This window comes from Podarcis pityusensis, assembly GCF_964106645.2.
Source record: "Podarcis pityusensis genome assembly, chromosome: 16".
Lineage (NCBI taxonomy): Eukaryota > Metazoa > Chordata > Lepidosauria > Squamata > Lacertidae > Podarcis > Podarcis pityusensis.
This window is the reverse complement of record NC_138041.1, coordinates 10,670,837-10,698,117: the sequence shown is the minus strand read 5'-3', so window position 1 is coordinate 10,698,117 and position 27,281 is coordinate 10,670,837. Positions and strand designations below refer to the sequence as shown.

Genomic DNA, 27,281 nt, shown 5'->3' with positions numbered 1-27,281 from the left:
GAAATGTTATAAGGGAATATGAAAAAAAATGGTTTATTAATAGGTAAAAATTTAAAATTACAAATACTTTATGATTAACGATGATGATACATAAAGAGGGGAGGGATTTGTTGAACTAATAACTGAATTGGAATACAAAAAAGGGAGGTGTGAGGAGGTCCTGGAAATAAGCAAATGAAGGCTAAGTAACGGAAGGAATGAATTGTTTTTAACTGTTTTTATTTTGTATTTTTCTTTTTTTCTTTTTTTGTCTTGTAATATTCTGAAAACCTTAATAAATATCTTATAAAAAAATAAATAAATATATTTTATTATAACTGGGGGCTGTGCCCCCGCTCACTCTACTCATCCCCGCACTCACCCCCCAACAATCGCATAGCACTGCCTCTTCCTTACCCGCATGCAACTATTAAACTCCCTTTTCAGTTCCCCAACCCCATATCAAAAGCCGCTTCTTCAGCCCCACTTTGTGCCCATCTTCACCTCCCAAGTCCATAACTACTGGCTCTCTTTCTGTGCAATCCTCCCTTGCACACACACCACCCCCATGGTAACCTCCTGCATCTTCCTCCTCCCACACCTTGCAACCACACAGCACCCTTTTCACCTTCTCTCCAATGATTAAACTATCACCCCCTTATGCAGCCTCCTTTACAGCCCCGCTTTCATCTTTACCCCCACTGCTATGCCCCCTTCTCCTTCTCTGATTTCTCTTCCACACAGATCACCCCCCCCAACCCAATGCATCTTTCTCTCTCCTGTTCCACAGTCGTCTCTGCTCACACAGCCCATGAGGAGATATACCAGTGATGTAAACAAAATCTGAAGACAGGAGTACCTGGTGTGCTTTCGTCCATGGGGTCACAAAGAGTCAGACACGACTAAACAATAACAAACAAAATCTGCTCCTTTTGCCTTATCCAAGAGCCCCATAAGTGGGTTCCCTATCAGTAGGAGAAAATAACAGAGGCCAACCAGAGAATATTGAGAAGCAAAGCAGTTAGTAAGCCTGATCTTTATTAAACTGTTGCAACAGGGTCCTCACTCACCACATGCAGGAGGGAGGAGGAACCCCGAACAAAGGTGTGCAAGCCCTTATATAGACTTTTGAAATTGTCCACCCTGTAGCTCAAGACCACCCCCCAAAACATAATACATACATCACAGAAGGAGGCGGTCTACAACAGAAATCCTGTCTGCCAGGATACTTGACAATGGCCAGTGATTGCTTACTTGGGCAGCCCGGCCATTCTTTTCTGATGGTAAATACTTTAATTCCTGAATCCAGGTCACAGGCTCACCCTATTCATACACAAAGATGCCCTAAAGACAGGTAAGCAAAAGACAATGGAGAGGCTTTCCCATTTCCTTCCTCCTCGCAGAGAAACATTTGAAGTCAATTTGGGAGAGTCAAAATGGTTTCAGGATTGTTCTCCTGTACTATTTCAGACACATGGTTTACATTCTTATGTGTTTGGCTTGTAAATTTATGAACATTTAATTTATATATTTGAGACCTTAAATTCTTATAACATCAGTGTCACTTTAAGATGAATGGAATATTAAGAGGAAGCCTGTCAGTTAATCTCTAACTGAACAGGCTAAGTGCAGCTGGTGGATGTTGCACATATATGGGTGTTTACTTGTTAAGATATCTATTTAAAATTACTACTTTGAATCTGGGACTTCATGTTGAAAGCAACACATGGTACCGGGAGTGAAATACATGAGGAACTAAACAGCAGAGATGGATACAACAGAGAAACTAGCACCAAAAAAAGCTAGAACAGCAGAGCCTTTCCCAACTCTCTTGTCACTGTACTCTAAATTTTTCAACCACTTTCCCCCTCTATGTCCCTCCCTTCTCCCTCCCATGCTACGACCACTGCTCTGGTGCAACCTGCCATCTTTTTTCCTCTGCTAACCTGCCCTGACTTCACACAAATCTAGGATTGTGATGCCGCGCTACAAATGTTCTAGTGGGGGCTGTGTGATGGCACTCATATTTTTATTATATATATATTTTTAAATCTCATTAGCACAGTAGGATATGCACCACCTTTAAAGAAATAATACTTAGATCCCACTCTTCCTTCAGCAGTTCAAAGCAGCTTTCAAATACGTCTCACATCTGGAACAGAATTTAAAAAAGGGCAGTGCTAAAGAACATTGTACCATTTCAAGCTGAAAGTGAGGAATGCCTTTTAAAAATCTACCATCTACAATGCACGCAAGTCCCTGTATTTTATCTTCTGAGTCAGATGCAGACTGGGGAAGATCTCATTTTAAAGGTTTTCTGAAAGAAGGTCTTCAGAAGTTTCTGGATAGTTTGCTTAGGCGTGAGATGAATGCCAACACTCAACCTCAATTGTATAACCCAAGTTTAGTTGATCTATCCTCCTTTTTAATTTTCTACCGCCAACAATTTACTCAGAATGTTTTCAAAACCTCTTAAGAGTGTGTTTATTGTTATGATTATTATATCCCATCTTTCCTCCCAAAGGAGCCGAGGGTGACAAACAAGATGTCATTAAAACAATAAAAATATATTTAAAGCAACTCCAGTACAAATGCAAACTGGGAAAGCTCTCAGTTTAGATTTGTTGAGCAAAGAAGGTCTTCAGGTGGGTGCTTGGGCATGAAATGGATGCCAACCCTAGAGCCAGGATGAATTTTTAAGATTGTTGGCTTAGTGAAGGGATACTGTATACATAGGGGAATACTTATATTTACATTGGGGTGTTAGAGATGCTTGACAACAGTTTCTATAGACTCCACTGTTGCCCCTAAGTGGAATTTACCTCAGGCCAAATCCCCTAAACCTCCACCCAGCCAATAACTCCCACAGACCGTTACCAGCCAAGCATTAACAACACACTGATCACTAATATATTATTAATTTTCCATTATTAATCCATCCCCACCCCCACCCCCCTCAGCCGTTCTCTGGTCGCATTCCCTCACATTTCCCTCCTCAACCACTTTATTTCCACCGACTCATCAACTGCCAAAATCTCAACGGTCTCTCTCAGTTAAAGCCCAACTGACTGGAGGCTTCAGCCAATCAAAGAGTCCGTTGACACCCAGATTGAATTTACCTGATTCAGACCCTTCCCAATAAGTTATTTGAAGTCCCTTTGGGTTATTCTTTGAGAAAAGCGACTAACAAACCTAATAGTACAATAGCCTCTCTCTCCTGTCAGAATTAGTCATCAAGAACTACTGCCATATAGGCTTGCAATGTTGTTAGAGTACAAGGCTTCAAACTCGGTCATGGAACATTTCCCGCCTTATGAACACAAGAATGAGAAGAGATACTTTGTGTGTGTGTGTGTGTGTGTGTGTGTGTGTGTGTGTGTGTATGCACATACATACAGGTAACTCTCAACTTATGTGGGGGTTACGTCCCAGGGATAGCAAATTCAGCCAAATTTGCATATAGTCAAAACATATTGGGTGCAATGGCAGGTGGGATTGCAGTCCCCCCCCCATCCCAGATGCCCACCTCCTTTTATTTTTTATCAATTGCCAAGCACATAAAGCTGAATGTGCACACGTTAAATGTGCATAAGTTGAGAGTTCCTTATACACACATTTCCTTGCCCAAAGGGTGCAATTCTATACATAATTCCATATAGTTCTCCTGGGATTAAGCCTCAGTAATAGCAACAGGACTTAAAATGGGAAAGGGGGTGTTCTACAAAAGCTTTGGAGGCACCAGATAAGACTCCTAGGTCAGCAACCCACCCCACTAGGAGTACATCCCACTTTTCTACAGGACTTTTAACACCCAAAGTAAAGTAAGTTGTATAGTCATTGTCAACCGATATAACTCATGGCTTGCTTTTCTCTAGAATCATCCAGTTTATCTCTCCGCCCACCCCTTTGTCAGCTTCTTTGCTGTAAGATGCTCAGAGGCACACAATTGCCTCCAACTAAGTCTTCCTCAGGGCAGCTGATCCTTGTTGGCAGCCGTTCCCTGTTGGCATCCACCTGTCATGGGAAGCAATGGAAGAGAGCGCCTTCAAGTGTGAAGCCAAACTGTTGTGAGAGTTACAGTGCTTGCTGTGGCTTTAGAGATGAAATACATGAGATACATGTTTTGTTGCTGGTTAGGCAGATGAAGGCATCCAGTTCTTCTGATGCAGGCACAATGTGGTATTTCTTCTCTCTGCGCTCCTCCCAGTGGTCATTCCTCCTCTGCTCACTGCTATGGACACACAACCTGTCTGTCTCCAGGAGCTGTGGTCAACTGCAAGGGATTCCCACATGGCAGGGCTAATGTTGCCAGCCTTCGTGTCACATTTGCAGACATCTTTGGAAGCAATTGGCTCTGCTAATGGGCCTGGTGGCTGAAGCCAGCTCCCCACAGAGCAAGTCCCTGGGGATCCTGCCATCTTCCATTTTGTGGACGTGACCGAGTCAGCAAAGACGTTGCTGAGACAGGAGTGTGAACATGCTGGGAATGTGAAACAGTGATGGCTTTTACAATTGCGATAAAGGTCACATCCACACATAGTTTATAGCACTCATGGCTTCTTCCCCCAAAGAATCCTGGGAGCAGTAATTTGTTAAGAGTTTTGACCTTCCAGAGCTACCTTACTTACTCAGCACACTTAAACTACAGTTCCAAGGATTCTCCATGACACTTAAAAGTGGAATAATAGTGCTTTAACTGTATGGTGTGGATGTGACCTGAAAGAATGGGGCAAAGTTGACTACCAGAGAAGCAGGAAAGAGAAAACCAGGTACAGTAAGGAGCTTTCATTTTTTTATTATTATGTTTTCTACAGCAACATCATTAAATACAGAGCAAAATTTGCCCCATCCCATTTATTCCCTTCATCTCAGCCCATCCCACCCCAGAGCAGCTATCAGGCTATCCACCCCCACCCCCCTCACTCGATGTTAAGTCGCTCTGGGCCCTGCCCATTTGTATGTACTTTCCTGAAAGAGAGGGATACAGTCAGGTGAGAGGGCCTGGTTGTATTATTGTCTTTTTTTGTTGGTTTAAATAACATTTTCTCGCTTAAATACTGAGCTAAGAGAGCAACTAATGAAGAGGCAAATTAAAGTCGCCAGCTTTAAACTGCAAGGACCCCCCACCCATGCTTTTTAATAGCTGTGCAGGAAGGAGCAATGCCAGCTGAGTTTGCCTCCTGACCGAGGCAGAATGGAGAATTTGCAACCACTGAAATGCTCACCTCTTAAAACAGCTACTAAAAGGCACACAGATCCTTGGCCTAGAAACTCTAGGATAGCAGCAGACTCAAAGGAGAAAGCTCTCCTGGAGGGGTGGGTCAATTTAGAACAGAAGTGGTGATCTCCCCCCAAGCACTGCTGGACTCCCAATTCCCCATCAGCAAGTCCAATGGTCAGGGCTGGTTGGGGTTGAAGTCCAACGTCACATGGAGGGGGCAAGCTTGGCTGCCACTGAGAGAATGGCTCAAATTCCTTACTCTTCCGCCACACATGCCAGGTTGCAGCTGCAGCTTAAAACCTTCACCAGGAAATAAGGCAGCTCCATTTATAGTGTTTACAGGTCTTAACGTGATTTTTAATAAGGTCACACGATAGAGTGAGGGGTTGGGCTAATATTTTCCAGCACTGATTTATGGGGATTATTACAAGGAAGAACTTTAATTTCCACCGTCCATCACCCATATCTTCATGCTCCCAATGCCATACTCCTCCCAGCAGACGGGAAATGCCTGGAATCCAAAGTCCCCTACACTGCACTCCCGTGCATCGGTCTGATAGAAACAGAGACAAATATTCCAGGAAAATTTGTTGTCCAGTGTAGAATGACCCAGAAAGTGCAACGTCCAGCGCTGAAGGCCAGCCATTCCTGCTTCACAATGCCTTGCTATTGCTCAGTTCAGAAGGAAGGGGAAACAGCAAATGCCATGTGGTCAAGTTTTGTTGATAGAAGAGAGTGGGTGGTAGTTTTGCTAGCGTGACAGCACCAGCATCCATGACACAGGAAACTGTGGAGCTAGATTCCACAGCTGCCTTCTTCCCCTGGCCCTAAACTATTTTAGGGGGATTGGAGAGGGAAAGGGCAAAACTGGCAACAGCTGTTCTGTGCACAAATGACACAGCCCCAACCCGGCAAAACAGCTATGGAAAGTCAAAGAATTCTTAAGAGGCTGCTGTACATAGGCAGAGTAGAGACTGGGGAGGTTGGGTGGAGAAGAAGAGAAAAAATGGGGGAGAAGAAGTGCATAAGGGGGGGTTGGGACTTTGAAAAGGAACAGCGATTCCCTGAGGCCGAAACAAGAATGCAAAGCAAAGAGATGGGGAGAAGACCATAGCGGGAAAAGAAAAGAGAGACTTCACATGGCAAAGGGTAACTGTAGATGCCCTGGGAACTGCAATTCTTCCTCTTCTGGGGACAAACAAATCAAACTGAATTGTTAGGTAATTCAGCCCAGGCACAGTTCTCTCAGAGGTTTGCTACAGTAGGGCGTAGCATTGCTTATTTAGGAGCACTGTAAGAAGCCTCTCTCTGCCCACTCATATTTTTTTTTGGGGGGGGGGTTCTGAAAGACACAGATTCCTCCTCCCCACCAAAAGAGATACATTCTTAGCATTCACAGGAAGGGGGCACTTGAAAAAACATATAGTGCATACATTATATGCATGAGGAGTGCAGCCTAGGGGTTCCTTGGCGCAGGTGGGATCACCTTATCTTTTACAAGAAGCTAAACTGCTGGCAGAGGAGATGGACAGATGGCAGAGTTAAGAGCCACACTCACCCTAGCAAACTACAGTTTCTTTTCCAGTAGCAAAGTACAACAACGAGGGTGACAGCAGCATGCTGCAGTGGAGAGGAAGACATAGGCTGTGTGTGTGTGCATGCGTGAGTGCATGCACATGTGTGAGAAAGTGTGCGAGAAAGTGCACACTGCTCCACACAGGGCAAATTGTGACTGGACATCCCTGTAATAAGGGGGTGGGCGATTCTGCTGCTGCTAGACATGGGGGCAAGTGGTCACAGGCAGAGCAGCACAGAGAGAGAGAGAGAGAGAGAGAGAGAGAGAGAGAGAGAGAGAGAGAGAGAGAAGGCAGAAGGTCGGATGTGGCCCAGGTCTTCAACAATGCAACGTAGGTGCAGGCCAAGCTGATCCTCATGCCAGGAGAGAGTTCCGCCGAGAGAGGTCTACGTTGCTGGCGCTAAGGCCACGGCTGTCAGATAGACTACTGGATGCCTGGAAAAGAGAAAGGGAGACAATGGTCAACATGTCAGAGCAGGGGTGGGGGACCTTTTTCAGCCAGAGGGCTGCACTGCCTTGTGGGCAACCATTCATGGGGACAACAACACATGCCAGTGGGTGGAGCTATGGGTGCAAGGCATACTTTTGTAGAATAGGCCAGCCACTCAAAAGCCAGGGCTTTATAAACATCATCCCTGGCCCTTGGCTATGTTGACTGAGGCTGATGGGAGTTGTATTCCCACATCTGGAGAACACTGCATTGGCTACCTCTGCCTTGAAGGCTCCCAAAGATTTAAAACAGGGCTCAGCAAACTTTTTCAGCAGGGGGCCAGTCCACTGTCCCTCAGACCTTGTGGGGAAACGGACTATATTTTGAAGGGGGGGCGGAATGAACAAATTCCTATGCCCCACAAATAACCCAGAGATGCATTTTAAATAAAAGGGCACATTCTACTCATATAAAAACATACTGATTCCCGGACCGTCTGCAGGCTGGATTTAGAAGGCGACTGGGCCGGATCCAGCTCCTGGGCCTTAGTTTGCCTACCCATGATCTAAAGCACCCAGTTTTGGGTGGATGAGTCTGTTTGCTGTGCCTCTGCATGATCTTTTGATCTGAATGTGCCTTCTCCCAATCAGCCTCTGCTAGAGGTGGACAATTCTGTGGCGCATCTGCACTGGATTTCATTACAGAGATGCAACATAAATTACTATCCCTTGTATATGAGGTTGCCTGGTGTGCTTCTGGATGGGTCCCTGCTCTGCCCTTTCAATCAGGGCTTTGGAAGTGGTTGGGAAAGAACATCCTGTGATGTCTCAGTAACCACACTTCCTTCCCCTACCCAACAGAGAAACAACTCAGAAGGGAGAGAGAGGCGGGCTGTGATTTGCAGTCTGTGTGTATACCTGGCTTGCCTCCTCTTCCACGCTCTTGTTGAGGAAGTTGAGAGAACTGGCCCGCTTCATCCTGCAGGGAGACAAAATATAAGTGCCAAAGGAGTTAGGCCTTTTGGTCACTGATCTATGGCCTTCTCTAGGGTTTCAGGCATGTGATATTCCCAGGCCTGCCTGAAGATACCAGGGATTGAACCTGGGACCTTCTGCATGCAAGGCAGTTGACACACAGCCCCTTTTGATATTCACTAAGGGTGTTGCCTTCACACCCTGGTTGTGGGTTTCTCCAGAGAAAAGCAGCTAGCTATATACTGCTGAAACAATAATAAAAAATATTGGGCTGGCTAGACCTTGGGTCTGCAGCACATCCTGCCCACCCCAGGTCCCAAAGCAGAGCCACTAGATGGAAGACTTACCCTGGGTTCCGGGGCTCCTGCGGGCTGCTCCCCTGCAGCTTCTTCACCAGCATCTCGCTGCTTCGTCGCAGGGCGTCACGCAGCTTCCCAAAGGAGCCGCTGCGTCGCAAGGCTCCGGAGCCAGCCTGGGAAGGCAGGGAGAAAAGAAGACAAGGGATCAGCACCAAATGTCTAAATCAGCATCCTGTTCCCAGAGAGGCCAACCACATTCCTTGAAGGGAAGCCTAAACACAGGGCCCATGGGCCAAAGACTCCCCACACCTTGTTGGATAGGATTGCACTGAAGTGTCCTTCATTTTAGGATTAATTTGTAAAGTTTTGCTGCTTCTTACCCCGGACCACTCAGCCGCTCTGTCTTCTGGGTCAATCCCATTTTCACACTTGTTGGAGCTGAGGACCCCCTCGCAGTTTGATCGGTGCTCGGAGCGGTTCCCATCCTTCAGTAGTTCTACAACCTTGCTCTGGTTAATAGCGTCCATGCCCTAGTTGGAATACAGAAATTATCTACTGGGGCATCCAAGAGCTAGATGGCCTATTTAAGCCAGCATGGGGGAGCAGAATTTTTTTAATATCCCCCAGCACACATTTCCGTCCCACTGCTGGAACAACACTGCCTATCCTCAGGGGCAGTGTGTGTGAAACGGTAAGTGCTGTTTTGCCTTGCTTCTGCTGCCACTGCCTGCTCTGTCGCCACTGCACACCCTGCCGCATCAAAATAGCACCACCATCAGTGCTGATTTGGGGAGAGATCTCACCCAAAATCACTCGAGATCTTGCGGAGCACACAAGATCTTGAATGAGTTTGGGTGAGATCTCATTCCAAATGGCTGCGATCTTGCCCCAAATCAGTACTGATGGCGGCAGGACACCCGTGAGCGTTCCACCTGGGGGTTTTCTTCTGTCTGAGGCAGCGGCCTCACCCTGCCTAACACCTGGGCGAGCTCTGCCTATCCTTTTACCGCCAACCACCATGATGCACTTGCCTGCTTGCGGGTTTTCTGGGCACACTCCTCCAGCGTCTCTGCAGCCTCCAATTTTCCCTGGCGCCGGTAGAGAGCACCCAAGCTTTTCAGAGTCGTGTTGACTGTGGGGCTGTGGGTGGAAAGGAGAATGCGAAGACAGATAGGTCAAGAGCGTTCTTTGTACCCCTTGCACTTTTGCTGTCCTCTTAAGGAACTTTTCACATAATAAAGTTTCCATTAAATGGTCAACTTTGTGTCTTTGAAAAAAATTAATTTCAATCAATTGTCATTTATGCATCTTATAACTGTTCTAATATAATTACAGTTAAATTAGTTAAAGCTACTGTGTTAAGACAGACACACTGGGCTAAAATATGGTCTCAGTTTAAACCACTGGATTGCTTTGCCCAGCAATAGGTCACCAATGCTGTTCCTACACTTTGCTCCAGCCTTTTCTCTGCATTACTGTTGCCAATACTGTTGTACTTGCGTTGGTTCTTTTATGCAGAAACTATCTTAAATGATAAGTTGTAAAAGCCACCTGTTAGATCACACAGTTAAGTACCAGTTGCTGGAAACCACAGGAACAGCGAGGGCTCTTGTGCTTGGATCCTGCTTACGGGTTTCCCATGGGCATTTCATTGGCCACTGTGAAAGCAGAATACTGGACTAGATGGGCCACTGACCTAATCCAGCAGAGCTCCTCTTATGTACTTAAGTTCACTCGTCTTATCAAGACAGTCAATGAATCCTAACCATTGTGAAATAAGGAAACTACGTCAGCCTTAACTTGCAGCAGCAGCAATTTCACTCTTCTTCTTCTTCTTAAGCCTCTGGCTTCTCTTTCATTTCAAGCTCCTAGCCCCAACTCAAAGTCAGGAGCAACCTTTTTAAAACCTTTAAAAAAAGAAAAGGGGGGCTACCCCTTACCTGTCCACCTTGCAGGCTTTGTACCAGCTGCCATACTCCCCATAGGGAGCGCTGTCTTTCTCCTTGTGCTTCTCCTAAGCGGGAGGCAAGGTTAAAGGTTAAAGGGCAGGGAGTGTGTCAGATAGCTTGGATCCACCCCCAGGGGAAAGTCGGGTTCCCTTCTCCCTCCCAATGCAGAGGTACCTTGCTTTCCTCTCGCTCTTCTGCATGCATCCAGATCGGCTTATTCTCTCCTACAAAGAACGGTGGTTGGGGGAAGAACAGAAAAGAACTTACAGCAGTGAAGAACCTGCCTTGAACCAGGGCAGACCATCAGTCCACCTTGTGGGACTCCTCAGGACATTAAAAATATTTCTTGTACATTTGCATAATTATAAATAAAAGTTTGACATAAATTTGTTATAAATAAAACTCAGGGGGGGAGGGTTATGAAATATCCACATTTCAACGCACCAACCAATTTGCCAGTCACGCTCTCTCAGCCTAACCCACCTCACAGGGTTGCTGTGAGGAAAAAGGGGGAGAAAGGGGAGAACTGTGTCTGCCAGGTTGAGCTCCTTAGAGGAAAGATGGGATAGAAATGTAATAACAAAAAAAATCATTAAAACCACGTGGGCAAAGGCACAGTGATTTGCCAGCCCTGCCAATCAGCTGATGGTCAGTGCTAGCAAAGGGTATGCTTTTAGAGGTGCCCCTGATCAGTTGATTGATAGCAGCCACAACCCCCATTTTGTCCCAGCTGTGTCTTTTCCTGCCCCGCACCTGAAATGCATAAAATAAAAGGAAGCAACCCTTCTCTGTACACATGAGGTCCCACCACCTGTTTCTGCACTCACCATTGACTGAGCCGAACTCTCTCTCGTGTGCTCGGGTCAGGATCTCCTTGTAGAGGGCCTCAGCGTCCTTGTATTTGCCTTGTTTGAGGTAGCAGGAGGCCTGTGGGGGCATATTCTGAGGTCAGAGGAACAGGCTGTGGCAACAGGGATCAGGAAGCATCGATGCCTAGCAAAAGCTGGATGTTACATACACCAGGATTCTCTACTAGCAGCATAACTCTATGAAGTGCTGTCCTTTCTCTTGCAGAGAGAAGAGGCGGACTGCACAGACCATTATTCAACCCAGGTGGTCAGTCAGGGGATTAACCTGTCTTCCAGTGGCATGGCCAATGATTGCAAAGTAAAACAGCAGAAAGGCACCAATCAGGGGTAGGCAGGGGAGGAGGATGGAAGGGCTCCAGGGGCACCTGGAAGTTGCCTTCCTGCCTCCCTTCTTCCCCCCGGCACAAAGGCACTGATGTAACTGATGAGCACTGTGCAAATCAGGGGCTACAGAAGCTGCCATTGTCTAGAAGACATTGAACTAAAACTCCCATCACTCCCTGCTGGCTGGGATTGCTGGGAGTTGTAGTCCAACAACATCCGGAGGGCTGGTGTACCCCAAGCCCTACAGTAAACATCATACTGTTAAATGTCACAAAGTTAATACGGACTTTAAAGCATTTAATACAAACTTTATAGCATGCTATCCGTGTTCTTCAGCCTTGGGCCCCCTGTTGCTGGGACTAAAGCTCCCATCATCCCTAAACATTGGCTAAGGTGTCGGGGGATGATGGGAGTTGTAGTCCAACCAAAATCTGGCATGGAAGAAAACTGCTTAGAATAGATTCCACCCCCCGCTTAAACCATCCCCACACCCCCAAAGGTTTCTCTTGGACTTTTCCAATCAGCCCCTCTCACCAGGTTGTTTTTAGTTTTGGCCACATTGGGGTCGTCTGGCCCGAGGCGAGACTCGTAGATCTCCAGGGCGCGGCGGTAGTAGTACTGAACCTCCTCGTACTTGCCCTGGTTCTGGCAAAGGAGAGCCAAGTTGTTGAGCTGCTTGGCCACATCTGGGTGGTACTTCCCCAGCACCTGGGAGGTTGGGAAGAGGAGACACTGATCACTTAAAAAGAAAGAAAGCAAAGTTTGTCCATGCTACTGCCAAATCCCAGTTCCCAGTGCCGATCGCCCAAACCATCAATTTCACATAGGAAATTACTTTAAACCAGATCAGGCTATTCATCCCATCTGACTGGCAGCAGGGGTCATTCCCTGAAAATGCCACTGAGGATTGAACCTGGGACCTTCTGCATGCAAAGCAGATGCTCTGCCACTGAGATATGGCCACTCTTCCAAACAAGATTCTAGTCCTCAGTGTTCTGAATAAAGGAGGACAGCAGACAATGAAGAGCAGGGTGGGGGTGGGGAAACAGACAGCCTGGAAGAGACGGGGTTAAATAGAAGCAACTTGTTTAACAAGCGCAGTGCATGTATTGCAATTTTTGTCAAGGGAATATGACTTTGAGCAAAAGGGTGGGGATGAAGATCCCTGACAAGAGAACAGCAACAAAGGTGTGTGGAGTGGGGAGGGTGAAGCCATAGCCCACAGGCAATGGCTCTGCAGGCCAGGGACTTATCAGATCTTCCAGCATTTTGTTTTGTTTAATAGTATTGTTTTGTTTCATATTTTATTTGTTTATATCCTGAACATTTTCCCCACGCAGATCAGGGTAACTTGCATCAGAAAATTTTCAGTTTGCATTGGGAAACCATTATGATATCCTAGAAAGTGATCTAATTTACCATGTTAATTTCACTTGAACAAGCTAAAAACTTGATCACTGAGAAGCTTGCCTTATATTGTGTTCATAGTTAGCATCCATGCATTGTAACAGATGAACTTTGGAAACTGCAAATTTTCTGCAGAAAAAGAAAGAACGGGGGGCGGGGCGGGGATATGCCCCAAGTATTGCTGCCTGTAGCGGCCTTCTTTAAGTACCTTCTCTCGGATCTCCAGAGCCCTCTTGCACAGCGGTTCCGCCTCCTTATACTTGCCCCGCTTACCGTACAGCACGGCCAGATTGTTGAGGGTAGCAGCCACCTAAGGATGAAAAGGTACATTGTACAACTCAAAACTCTGGGATATGATTGCTGTGTGAACCTCAGAACTCTACTTCAAAACAGGTTATCACAGCAGGCTAGCAGATTCAGAATCAAAGGTGATCCATTAAAGAAAAAGGAGGCGAAGAGAAGATCTAAGGTGCTAGTCCTCATCGTTATCGAGGGGGAGGGGGAACCTCAAGCATCCAAATGGTTTCTGCTAGAGGCGCTGAAATGATTTATTTATTTAATAAAATTTATACACTGCTTGATTGTCTTAAAAAAAGACCTCAAAGTGGTTTGCAAAAAATCAGGGTGCTTACAGCAGGGTGGTCCTTTCCCAAGGTCTTCTCCCGGATGGCCAAGGCATCATTGAGAAGATGAGCAGCCTCCTTGTACTTATTTTGGTCCCTAGCAGGAAGAAAAATAAGTTATTATTTTGGCCAGAGAGAATTCCAAAGCAAGGAGTGCCTATTACCAGTTTAGGCTGGTGCACCAACTATGTCCTTTCCTGGACAGAGGTAGCTTAGCCACTGTGATTCAATGCGTTAGGAACCTCATGACTGGACTACTGTAATGAGCTCTATGCAGGGCGTCCCATGCGATTGGTCCGGAAGCTGCAGTTGGTGCAGAAGGTTGTGGCCAGGGAGCTGAGTGGCTTTCCCTGACCCATAAGACTGGGCCCATTTTTATGTAACTGAATGCTCTGAATTTTTGTTTCATTTGTTTTTAATATGCTTTTACAAGTCTTTAGACTGTTGTTTTATTGGTTTCAGGTTGTACATTTGTTCTGATTATATTTTTCATTTTTATACTGTACAAATTAAAAATATATACAGTATATGAAGCTATTTATAAATGCTATTAAGAACATAAAATAAATTATAAAAGCCCACATCTGAATGTACAGTACACAAAAGGCATGGGGTACAGTCCTTTCTAGACTGCACATTGTCAGGCTAGGGGGTGGCTTCTGATCACGTCTGAATACTGTTCTCCAAGGAACTTGGAAAGCTAGTCATCTTCCTGGCAAGCTAACTTTCCAAATACACGGAGCTTTTCTGAGTTTCTATTCTTTCAGCATAAGAGAGCCTGCAAATAAGCAATTCAGTAACGGCAGCCTAAAGTGATACAGTCTCAGCAGGGCAGCTCCACACGCTTTCTCTGCATGTCCAAGTTAGATCTAAGGTCAAAAAGCAGTCCCCTGGCCCAAGTCAGCCAAGCCTCACACCTGTAAACCAGAGCAAGAATATTCAGCATGGTAGCCACATCGGGGTGGTCATGTCCTGAGGTCTTCTCAAGATCCTCCAGTGCTTGCTTGCAGAGCGGTACAGCCACCTCGTAGCGCCCCTGGGAAGCATATTGGATCACCAGGTTGTGGAGTGTCCGCAGCCGTGCCGGAATCTCATAGCCACCATGTTGGGCTGCTGCGTCTCCACTACCATGCGTCTGCCCTGCAGAAATACATTGGCATCATCAAAGGGGGTGGGATCTGCTGCCCACACCCTCCACAAAGCAGTTCTTCAGTATGCTATACATACACACTCAAAGCAGGTGTATATACACCTGCAAACACAAACACCTACACACACTTAAAATGAATAGGCGGCAGGCTTAGGACAGAGAGCTAGCAGACTTCTCCACATAATGCACCATCATCCTATGGAATTTATATAATCACAGTGTTTCATGGCTGGAATTAAGAGCTATGTGAGGGAAGAGAAGTCAGCCTAAGAATTTGGTAAATGCACGGGACAAGGGGCCTGAGTTTGTATATTCTCCTCTCCTCTCCCTTCCCTCCCCCTTTTCACTTTGTGTTGGGTCTTTTAATGCTGTACACATGAGGCACAGGGATTGTCTTGTTTGCTACTGATACTGTTATGTAGTGTAGTTTCACCCTGGGCCAACAGGGGGATACTGTATATAGTTTTCACTCAGGTCTGTAGATAGTTTTCACTCAGGTCCGCGTCTGTTATTTTAGGCGGGAACTCTGGGCTGTTGTGGTTACAATGTTGACAGCCGGCTGCCTATAAATACAGGCCGGCTGAGCTGTTCGCAGTCAGTTCTATTCCAGCTTACCATAATAAAGAGCTACTTGAAGAAATCGCTGTGCCGGCTGCTATGTCAACCCACGACTTAACTGATACGTAAACTGCTCTAGCAGCCTTTTCAGACGAAGAGCAGGGCAAAACTGCTTTCAAATAAATAAATGATCATTCCTTTCTTCTGTCAGAGTATATTAACCAACCTATTTGTGGTTGAGATATTGAAAAGTATTTATGTTTGCTAGACATGGGGTGATGCCCAACTAAGTTTTACTCAGAGTAGACCCACTGGAATTAACAGGCCTAAGTTAGTCATGTCTATTAATTTCAATGGGTCTACCCCAAGGAGGACTAGCACTGCCTACAACCCTGAACATTTTTAGTTTCCTCAAATTTTGGTGGAATTCTAACAACTTTAGGGTTTGTCCATGTCTTGTACTTTTTACTCCTGTACCTGTGATCATCTAACTTGAGGGTGGGGGGACTCCTGACCTTCTAGATGTTCCCTCCCTTCTAGTCCTCATGCAGTTATTGACAGCTTAGACTAAAATGCTGCAATCTGAAGGCCACTATCTCTAGTATTCTGACTCCTTGCCGTACAAACTGACTTGCTGGATCAGAATGGTCTACTTAACCCAAGGTAGCTCACCTTGTCCCTGGTCATCATCGTTCGGGAACAGATCATCTAAGGAGTCTTTGCCCGTCTCCCCATTCTTCTCATCCTGGGCAGAAAGAAAAAAGACAATCAGGGATTGAAACTCTCCTACCATTTCGAAGGCAAAAGGAAATGGTAAGAATGCCCAGCACCATCCTAATCACCAAAGCTGACACCTCTGATTCAGTCCTTGGGGATTGCCAAACCTGCAGTGTTCCACTCCCAATTTGCTGACGTTCATGTATAGCAAGGATGGGGGAACCTTTGGCCCTCTAGATATTACCGGACTACAACTCCCATAATCCTTAATCATTGTCCATGCTGGCTGGGGCTGATGGGAGTCTGACAACATCCAGACAGCCACAGGTTCCTTGACCCCTGATTTAAGGTAGATGCTACTGTTGAGAGGGCTGGAGCGGGACTTCTCTTTACCCATTTTCTCCACTCCATGCCTAATTTTATATACTTCTATTATGTCTTCTCCTACTCGCCTTTTCTCTAAACTTAAAAAGCCCCGAACGTTGTAGCCTTTTCTCACAGGAGAGTTGCTCCAACCTGTTGATCATTTCTGTTGCCATTTTTCTGCACCTTTTCCAGCTCTACAATATTCTTGGTGAGGTGAGCAGAACTGTACACAGATACCAGGCTCTCTCAGGTACAAGGACAGTGGAGGAAGAACACAGCCACTGTGAGGTTTATTTTATTTATTAATTACATTTTTATACCACCCTTCATCCAAGGATCACAGGGTGGTTTACAATATAAAAACACAACAGCAGTACAGAACATAGTAAATAAAAGCAATACTCCCCCCCCCCCCCAGTTTAAAAGCCAAAGGCCTGGGAGAAGAGGTATGGTTTTGCCTGGTAACCTTATCGTTCACAAATCTGTCTGCCTGTGTTTGTTTCTCCATCCAATTCAAGGTGCTCATATTAATATTTAAAGCCCTACATGACTTAGGCCCCAAATACCTGTAATAATGTAATACTCCTGTAATACTCCTTCCCTACAGATCTCTCTCGGCTGCTGAGAATGGCAAAGGAGGCCACCTTGGCAATTCTTCTGCCCTCAGAGGTTTAGGGGCCTTTGACACTTGAGTTCTGTGCTTTTAAGACATACCTTATTTGTATAATGTTAAGTTGTTTTAAAGGGACACGGGTGGCGCTGTGGGTAAAACCTCAGTGCCTAGGTCTTGCCGATCGTATGGTCGGCGGTTCGAATCCCTGCGGCGGGGTGATCTCCCGTCGTTCAGTCCCAGCTCCTGCCCACCTAGCAGTTCGAAAGCACCCCTAAGTGCAAGTAGATAAATAGGTACCGCTTTATAGCGGGAAGGTAAACGGCATTTCCGTGTGCTGCGCTGGTGCTGGCTCGCCAGAGCAGCTTCGTCACGCTGGCCACGTGACTCGGAAGTGTCTCCGGACAGCGCTGGCTCCCGGCCTCTTAAGTTAGATGAGCGCACAACCCTAGAGTCGGGCACGACTGGCCCGTACGGGCAGCGGTACCTTTACCTTTACCTTTAAGTTGTTTTAAATTGCTCTTGTGTTTTAGTGCTGCAACCTGCCTTGGGACCTTCGGGCAAAGGGCAGGAAACAAGCAACCGATCACCTGCTTTTAAAGCCATCTAGGTTGGTGGACATCATAAGTGCAGCTCATTCTCTAAATATGGAGGGTCATGAGTAGGAGAGCGTAGGGTTGAGAGAAATCAGAAGAAGAAAAAGAGAAGGCTCACCGATGGCGAAACATCATCATCAAATTTCTTAATCTGGTTCATGAACTCCAGGTGCTTCTTCTCCTCCTCCAGCTGGGCCACGGACTGCTCGCTCCGCTGCAACTTCTGCTGGGTCCCAGCCAGCTCATCGCGCAGCCACTGGTTCTCCTGCACCAGGCGCCGCACCTGAGCCCGCAGCTTCTGCTTCTCCGACTCCACCGCGCTCAGGTGACTGGAGAGGGCAATGATCACCTGTAACCGGAGACTTAGTGTGAACACAGGCCTGTGAAATTCCAACTAGGAAAGGGAATACAGGTGTCAAAGCCCCAGGAACCCTTGCGTTAGCGACACTCTGGCCCTCCAGATACTGCTGGGACTCCCATCAACCCCAGTCAGCTCAGCAGGCACCGAGTGATCCAGTCAGTAAGTCACTCAGTTGAAAGTTGGCGTTAACTCTTTTTTAGTAAAAACATGATATCCGCAGACTTGGCTGAGTGCCAGGCCTAACGAGCGCAGCCATTCATTCCATCTAGGCCTTACTCCACAAAACTAAAGGTCTCCACTTCCCCACAGCCATCTAGATCTCATCCTCTCCAGGGCTTTTTCCAAACAATCGGAGACTGCTCCTGCATGCAGCCAACCTCTCCACGCTTTTCATGACTCTTCTGGTTCTGGGAGACAAGGGGGAAGGGGAGCTTGTCACAGCAGGTGGGAGGGAGAGACACCTGTGACTCTTCACCAGCCTGACTTATCTCTGCCTCTTGGCCTCCCTCATCCCACTCTCCTGCTTCAGCTTCTGTCTCTGATTCTGAGCTTTTCTCTGCCAGACTCTCCCAGCTCACTAAGCCCTGTTACCGCTTCAGCTCCTCTTCCCAGTCCTCTCCCTCTGGCCACTCATCGTTATGCCACCACCACTTCCCAGGCTCTCAGCCTTCTTCCCTTTGTGGTTCCCCAGCTGGTTCCTCCTACCATTTCTCTGCATCCAAATGGCCCACAGGGTTCCTCATCCCTGAACTAGTGGCTGTTACCTGAGCCTCCCCAAGGCCCAGCTCGATGGCCTCCAGAGATTTGCGCAAGAGGCTGGCCTTCTCCTGGGCAGCGCTTGTTTCGTGCTGCTGCTCCAGCCGGTTGACGGTGTCGAGAAGGGCGGACAGCAGCGAGTGGTGCTCAGTGCGCAGTGTCTCCAGGCCTTGCACCACTGCCTTGGTGCCCAACACAATCTCATCCTGGCTCATCTTCTCCAGCTTCTCCTCACGGGGGTACAACATGGTCGCCATCACTAAGCGAGAGAGAGAAAGAAAAGAATATGGTGGAGAGAGTTGGAATAGGTCCACTAAACCAGGCTTGTTTTATTTGTTTTAATAATGATGGCTCTATCACACTCTTCCCCAAAGTAGGTCAAGGTAGCACACATGGCCCCTCCTGACAACAATCCTGTGAGGTAGGTTAGACTGAAAAAGGAAGCACAGAAGCATCACACAAGTTGGTTTTTTTTGTCTTAGAGGAAATACATGACTTTTGCTGGTATACGAGTGCATGTGAACAAGTGATTTTTTATGGATTAAGTAATTATTATTATTATTAATTAAATTTACACCCCACCCTTCCACCCCAAGGAGCCCATGGTGGCAAACAGACAAGCAATAAAACAATGAGAACTTCTTAAAAACAGTTCTAATATAGATGGAAACAGGGTTCTTAATCTCTATTTAAAAGGCTTGTTGGAAGGTCATCCCTAGCTAGCAGGATGAGTGGTCAGTGATGATGATGATGGGAGTTGTAGTCCAAAAACAGCCAAGTTTGGGAAACCCTACTCTAAAGCGTAGGCACATGAGAAAGAACATTACTACCTGCTATTCCCACATGGGGGAGCCACTCGTACCCTTAGGCAGCAATCCTAAAACATACTCACAAGGGAGCAGCCCTACCATCAAACAACCACAGTGGGATTTGACTTCTGGAGTGCAAAAGACTGTGCTCTAAGTGACCCAGATGACACCTGAGCTTTGCATACCTGCGGCGAGGATGTGGCACAGGGTGAGGCCAGGCTGAGCACCAGAACCTGTTAGGTATGCTCGAGTTCAACTTTGGAATGGTTGTAGTTACAACACAGGGGCGATGAGTCACAGCCCCATCATGAATGAGGAAAAAGGTCTGGCAGAAGGTGCAGCTGGACACCCCCCCCCCAGCAATTCAGGAATCAAAGAACATCAGAGCCTGTTGGATCAGGACAACAGCCCATCTAGTCCAGAATCCTGTTCTCACTGTGGCTGCCCAGATGCCTATGGGAAACCTGCAAAGCAGGACCTGAGAACAAGAGCACTCTCTCCTGCAACTGGTATTAGGAAGAATCACCGCCTTTGACTCTAGCAGGGGTCAGCAAACTTTTTCAGCAGGGAGCCGGTCCACTGTCCCTCAGACCTTGTGGGGGACCGGACTATATTTTGAAGGGGGGGGGAAATGAATGAATTCCTATGCCCCACAAATAAGCCTGAGATGCATTTTAAATAAAAGGACACATTCTACTCATGTAAAACACGCTGATTCCCGGACCACCCGTGGGCTGGATTTAGAAGGCGATTGGGCCGGATCCAGCCCCCGGGCCTTAGTTTGCCTGCTCATGCTCTAGAGGCAGAGCATAGCCTCCATGGCTAGCAGCCACTGATAGCCCTCTCCTCCATGAAGTTATCCAATCTTCTTTCAAAGCGACCCAAGTTGGTTGCCATGCCTTCCTCCTGGGGGAGCGAGTACCAGTTCCACTATGCGCAGCGTGAAAGAGGACTTTCTTTTCCCCCAACTGAACATTCAGCATCATTGGATGTCCACGAATTCTAGCGTTATGAGAGAAGGAGAAAAACTTTTATCCGTCTACTTTCTCCACGCCAGGTATGATTTTTCTAAACTTCTATCGTGCCACCTCTTCCTCGGTTTTTTTCTCCAAGCTCAAAACGTCCCAAATGCTGCATTTTTCCTCATGGGGGAGTCACTTCACCCCCCCTTGATCTTCTCAGTTGGCCTTTTCCGAACCTTTTCTAATTCTACCATTTTTGAGATGAGGGAAAGGAAAAGTGGGAGGGGTGGGGAGAGAAGAGGGGCAGAGAAACCCGACCCCCCCTTTTTCCTCCTGTCCGGCTGTCATTGCATTTCCCGGCTCCCCCAGTAGGTGGCTGGCTCAGGCCCCAGCAATCGAGACGCAATGCGGCGTGGAGTCCCGTGCCCAGCAAACCAAACCGAAGCCGCAGCGCAATAGGGATCGCTTTAACCTCTCCCACGCAGGATAGAACCAGACACACTTCTTTTCCCTTTAAGTTACCAGACTGCCATTTCTAATAACTCACTTTGCCCGTCTCTACTTGATCTGAAAAAGAGCTGAAACTCAGAAGTCCTTGTATCCAAATGATGAGAACTGCACTGACCCCTGCCCAAATATGAATGAAGTGTGCTCTGTGTCCCCCCCCCCCCAGTCATATCTGTTTATAAAAGGATTTATCCCTCTCAGCCTACCCTTTTATTTTCAATCTCCTTTCCATTGCCCTTTTAACATTCTCTTTATCAAGAGGAGAGGGGAAAGGATGAATGATGGACTGGTGCAAGGTAACATCCCCGCCCCTTGAAATAAGGAAGGAAATGCTTTCAGCCAGAGGTTTCAGAATCTTTCAAGGAACTTTGGGCAGTATCTCCCATTTTATAGGATCTGCTATTTACCTAGGCCAGGTACAGAAGCAAAAAAAAGGAGGGGGGGCAACACAAGAAATATCCACCCATCCACTCCACATCACAAAGGGCAGGGAAGCTTTGCATATCTATTCTTTCACACAAACCCGCCCACCTCAGTTGTAAAGTATTCTGCAGATTTGATTTTCCACTCTGGGGCTTTTTTTAGGGCAAAAGTAGAGACCTCTGTACTCTTTTCATCTTTGATTTTCTTTAAAGGAAATCCCTCTTTACAAGCATGTCCGTCATTTCAAGAAACTGGATAGTCAGGATTTCTGATGAAGAACACAACAAAGAAAAAAAGGAAGAAACAAGACCTGAACTTCTGAACAGATGGCCCTTCCTTGCTGTATGATCACACAGGCTCAAGGTGCACATATATACATATACATACATACATACACACATTAGGCCCACACAACGGTAAAGAAGCACCTCCAAAATCAAGTGTAAGATGCAAGGGAGATATAGCCAAGCCCTCAAGAGCCTCCTATGTGCCTTTTCCAGAATTCTTGGCCTATTAAAACACCTCTTGTCCAGAAACTCTTCCTTTTAGCCTTGGATTATTTCTGGGAATTGGGGGACATGGGACTACTTTGTCGTTCCACCCTCTCAAATTTCTCCCCCTATACTTGAGTTCTTTCCAGAGCATTAAAATGGTACTGACTCTGAGGCCTTCACAGATTATTATTTTTTAAAGAGTTGGGGTTCCACTCCCCCTAACCCAGCTTGTTTCTGTCCTCTGATGTTCAAGGGATGATCCAAATTCATTCAATATTATCTGCTTCATCTTCTCCTCATCTCCAAACAGAGTGGGTTGTCTCCCTAGCCTGATCTTCAGTCTGGTAGTCTTCATGAATTATGGGGTTCACCCCTCTCACCTATTCCAACCACCCTTAAACCTTCAGGAGGATAATCTCATTGACTGAGTTACCTCCTCTATGCCTTTGAGGCATTGCAGAATCCCTCTACTTTATCTGGGGGGGGGGTTTCAATCTTCCTGCTTTTCACCCTTTCTTTTCCCAACTTCTTAACCAACCCACCATGCCTCCTTTTCTCTCAGCCGTCTTTGCCCAACCAGTTAGCAACATGCCTCCTTCCTCCTCTGCAGGCCTTGACTGTGCTCCTTCAAGGTACATGAAGTCTCTCCTCTCTTTGATCATACTGAAGGTAGGGTACTACCTTAACCTCTATTTTAACTTTGTGGAGATCCTAATGATGCCTCCCACCCTCTTATGGTAAGGCAGGAAGGAGGGTGATTCCCTTCTCCTTCATCACCTCCCTAGACACCTGTCTCACTTTTTGAAAAGGAACTCCTTGCTCTTTTATTTATTTTTATTTAGGAGTATTTATACCTGCCTACTAATCAAAGTTCCCAAGGTGGTTTCTATTATATATTCAAATTTTTTAAAAAATAGATGGCAATATAAGAGTCACTACAGCAGAGCAATGATGTATACAAGTCTTCATTCCTCTTCTCTGGTGGCCCAGCAAATGCCCTTCTGCAGGTGGATCTCCTGCTCTTCCAATATCTTCTCACTTTCAGACATCACCTGTATAAACCCCCCCTCTCCTGGGGGCCTCCATCTCTTCTTTCTGGGGTAAAAGTTTCTGAAACTCCACCATCTTAAAGGGGATTCTCTACTTCAACTCCAGAAGCATTTTCATCCATGATTACTTTGTGGCTGGGGGAGGGAGGGAGAAGCGTGCCACACTTTATGTCCATCACCCTTTCCTTGAAGGGGGGTTGTCTCAAATCAACACACAAGGTATCCTCACTCCCCCCCCCGAAGATACACACAATACATTAGGTCCCATATTTTGGACACTCTGCAGCCCCTTGCTACAATAGTGCCCCTCCACTCTTTTTTTATCGAGAGAACTCTAATAACTTCTCTCTCCCTCTACTCTATTCCTGCTAGCTGAAGATTTGCAAAAGCCTCTTCTGACATTTCAGTGTTTATGAGGGACTTAGGGGGTCCCCTCTTTTACCTAACCAACTACCTTCCTTTTGGGGAATAATTCTTTCCTTTTCTTGAGTACCTCTTGTCTTGAGAGGACTCACCTCTTGACCAACTCCTCATCCAGCTGGTGGAAGGAACCCCTTTTGGTTTAGATAGGCCCTCATCCTTTTAAAAGAGTGTCTAATTAGCTCCCCCCCCCCAACTTCTGAATACCCAACCCTGCCTTTTTTTTGTTGTGTGGAGGAATCCCTTACAAGGCTCCCCTCTAACCACATTCCTCATTCTCCTGGGTTCGGAAAACTCACCCCTCCATTTAAGGAGGTTTTGTCCTTGCCCACTCCATCCCACCCCCCACCCCATCTTTTTGGAAACGCAAAGGAACATCTTTCTCAGGTCCCTCTCTTTCGTCTGGGATAACTCATCCCCCCACTCATAATGTGTGTTTCTGTGGGCACCTTTATGAAATTGGTGGGGGTCTCCTCTGCCTGCCCCATTGGCTTCTTCTAGAGAAGCCCTTATAACAAGCCAAAGGAACTTGCCCACCCATCCTCCACCTGACCACCCTTGGAGGAAGCTTTGAGAAGGAAGGACCACAATTTACTTATTTGGGGGGGGGGGTACCAACACCATACATTCCTCTGCTGAGGGAATTCACTCACCCACCTGGCCGCCCCCTCATCTCCATCTTCCGCGAGGGGCAGTTTTTGCTCAAGTATCTCACCAGCCAGCCCGCATTTCATCCTGGGGGGGAGCTGTCTGAAAGGCCACTTCTCACTTATATCCTGGGCAGCCACCCTCCCTCCTTTTCACCCTAAGCGGTGGAGGGGGGGGTCATGCAGAGAGGCCCCCCCCCTATTTCCACCTTACTGACGTGGGGGGGGGGAGGCTTTTACATGGCAGAAGGGAGATTCCCTGCCCAACCAACCAGCCACTCGGGTACCTTTTTGCTTGGGGGGGGGGCACAAGATGACTCGACGAACGACCACCCACCCACCCACCCCTCATTCTCATCCTATAGGGGGATTTTACTTGGGGGGGGGAGGACGACTCCCCTCCCCTCACTCTCGGCGCGAACACCCACCCCCTCGTTTCCACCATATATGAGGGGCTCTGCCGACCGAGGAGGCCCACCGCCCACCGACTCAGCACCACCGCCGACACGACACGACGCAACGCACCTGCGCGCGCCTGCCTCCTCGTCGTCGCCGCCGCCGCCGCCGCTTCTGCTCTTTCTCCAGCCACCGGCGGCCTCACATCCTTCCCGGCAGGCACTGCGGCACCGGCAGCCGCGCGGCCCCGCCCCAAAACAACCGCCTTAAAGGGGAGGGGGCAACCTGGCCGGCCGGGGAAATAGTGCCGGAGGGCAAATAAGGAGGAGCGCTGCCGCCGGTCCTGCCTTCCCGCCTTAAAGGGGAGAGGAAGGATGCCTTGGGTTCTCTTTCCGAAGTTCTTACCGGTTTACTTGGTGCTTTCCCTTTTGCATCTTTAATAAGTAAGTCCTGGCACGTGTTTTTATATGTCAGTAAATGCGGCCGGGTGGGGCAACGGGCCCCTCCACCTGGAGAGGTTATTCCCCCCCCCCCGGCCACGCACACACTTGGTTAAATGAGCGGGAAACGGTGCGTGTTTACGAAGAAAAGTGCCGCTGTGTTTAAAGGGGGGGGGGCGGCTCTCGTTTTATTTATTCGCTACATTTTATGGTTATCGCCTCATGTCAGGAGTTCTCTGGAGCAACAACAACAAAACGCAAACAGAACACAATTCGCAAATTAATTCTTAAAACGGTGAGCCGCCCGGTCGCAGGGCGATCCTATCCTAGGCAAGTTTGCTCCGAAGCAAATCTTCGTGTGCGATGTGGTTTAGCGCTCTGCTAACGGTGCATAGATCGCCTCTTCCTCGGCGTGCGAAAATGTCTCCTCCCAAATCCCCTCTTTTTTAGGGGAATCCTTTTCTTCTCTTTGGCTGCGTTGCGGGGAGGCCTCTTACTCTGGCGTCCGGTTGACCCCAGCTTAGGAATTTGTTTCTTAAAAGGCGCGCGGGGGGGGGGGGGAGGGAATTGCATGATCCTAGCGCAGAGAGACCGATTCCGTAGGTCGGCTGATTTAGTTAATTGATTTTGGTTAAGAGTTCCCTATGAAGATCAAGTGATTGTCGTTCTGGGAGGGGAATAGGGGTCTCCTAACAATTTTCAGCACCCTTAAACTACAGCTCCCAGAAATGCTTGAGGGAACCCTTGGCTGCTTAAAGTGCCATCATAGTGCTTTACATGTATAGTGTGAATGTGGCTACGTATGCTGAGAGAAGTGGCTGGCCCAAGGTCACACAATGAATTTCATGAAGGGTTAGTGGGGATTTAAACCTCGGCACCCCCTGGTCCTAACCCAGTACTTTAACCAGGACACCACACTTGCTTCCATGTACCAGTTTTCCCCTGTCTTCACTCCCTCCATGTATAGCTGAATGAGTATAGCAACCATCCAACACATACTAGAACTGCGAGTAAGTTCCACTGAGCAGAGCCAGGTTTTTAAAAAATAAATAAATAAAATATCTTCTTGGTTCACAAAAAATGTGGTCTTTTTTTCTTTTCCCAAACCGTAAAGTCTTTTCTACATTTGATGTGAGACATTATACAGAATAAGGTGGGGGGAGAAGGAGGGGAGAGAGAATGGGGAGAAGGGATTGTGGTGGCAATATTTAGTATGTTTGCGGGTGAGCCTGCATACGTTTGGGCTAAACTTAAAGTAGGTAAGAACTTAGTGCTTTTCCTCCATTTCTTTTAGCTGCCTACTGCTGTTGCCCCCACCATTTCTTTTTATTTGCTCAGTGGCAGCTCCCCAGGATGGGATTTCTCTTTTTAGAGATACCAAAGACAATAATGCCAAACACACTAACGAGAGAATCAGTTTCGTTGAACTCTGGGAGGTTTGCTGCTTGCATAAACATTTGTGGGATTACAGTGGTACCTCAGGTTACATACACTTCAGGTTACAGACTCCGCTAACCCAAAAATAGTACCTCGGATTAAGAACTTTGCTTCAGGATGAGAACAGAAATCATGCTCTGGCGGTACAGCGGCAGCAGGCCCCTTTAGCTAAAGTGGTGCTTCAGGTTAAGAACAGTTTGAGGTTAAGAACGGACTTCTGGAACGAATTAAGTACTTAACCTGAGGTACCACTGTATACTGCAAGTTCCTCTCCTTATATGCTTATTATGTGGGAAGTTTAAATAAAATTTCTCTTCAAAGGAAGCTCCTAATACCTACACAGCAGGACCAGTTTGTTACTTGATTAGAAAACTTTCTTATAATCTGAAAATGTATTTTAGTAGACAGGTGTTTTAAATCTTTGTACTGAAATAATTATTCCAGAAACCACATAGGGCACCTGCAATTTTAAAAAAGGCAATTCCATTCTTTCATGGGTGTGAAGAGGAGTGTCAGGATAACGTATGTGTAAGTTGCTAAAGGAATTATCTAGCACTGTACACTCTTTCCTACAGTAGTTTTATTTGTGTGCCTTGTTAGCTAACCCAACGTGAGTTTTATAACATGCATTACTGCTGCTGATAAGTTCATATCCTAACACTTCTTCCAAAGGAGCCCAGAATGGCAAACAAACCAGCAATAAAAACAATATAAAATTCATTTAGATAATGGACCTAGCAACGTGGTTTAATATTGCATATCTTTTATGTATTTATCTAGATTGCTTTATGGCCATGTTTATGGCTTTCTGACCATATTAAAGATAAGGATAGTTTTTGACTGACGTGCCATGAAAACTAGTTAAGAAGCAGCTGAAGGAACATTTGTTTCTTGCGGAAGCATACAATCATGATGAGCTCTGCTCATCTGGG

At 46.9% G+C, this 27,281-nt stretch overlaps 1 protein-coding gene and 1 long non-coding RNA gene across 2 annotated transcripts; both read right to left on the bottom strand.

Moving 5' to 3' along the window:
• Positions 1 to 984: 984 nt before the first annotated feature.
• Positions 985 to 2,956, bottom strand: LOC308465228. Its single transcript, XR_013980373.1, has 2 exons — positions 2,734 to 2,956; positions 985 to 2,131 (listed from the first exon to the last, which is right to left on the bottom strand). It is a non-coding gene; the product is annotated as an uncharacterized lncRNA (long non-coding RNA).
• Positions 2,957 to 4,758: 1,802 nt separating this feature from the next.
• KLC2 (kinesin light chain 2) lies at positions 4,759 to 19,027 on the bottom strand. The gene is made up of 15 exons (XM_080984646.1): positions 18,774 to 19,027; positions 17,767 to 17,997; positions 16,032 to 16,104; positions 14,569 to 14,791; positions 13,661 to 13,748; positions 13,237 to 13,338; positions 12,156 to 12,329; positions 11,256 to 11,355; positions 10,603 to 10,652; positions 10,420 to 10,493; positions 9,511 to 9,619; positions 8,860 to 9,009; positions 8,528 to 8,652; positions 8,124 to 8,184; positions 4,759 to 7,211 (listed from the first exon to the last, which is right to left on the bottom strand). The coding sequence occupies exons 1-15, from the start codon at positions 19,020 to 19,022 to the stop codon at positions 7,131 to 7,133; spliced, it is 1,890 nt and encodes a 629-aa protein (XP_080840772.1). The 5' UTR covers positions 19,023 to 19,027; the 3' UTR covers positions 4,759 to 7,130.
• Positions 19,028 to 27,281: the final 8,254 nt, after the last annotated feature.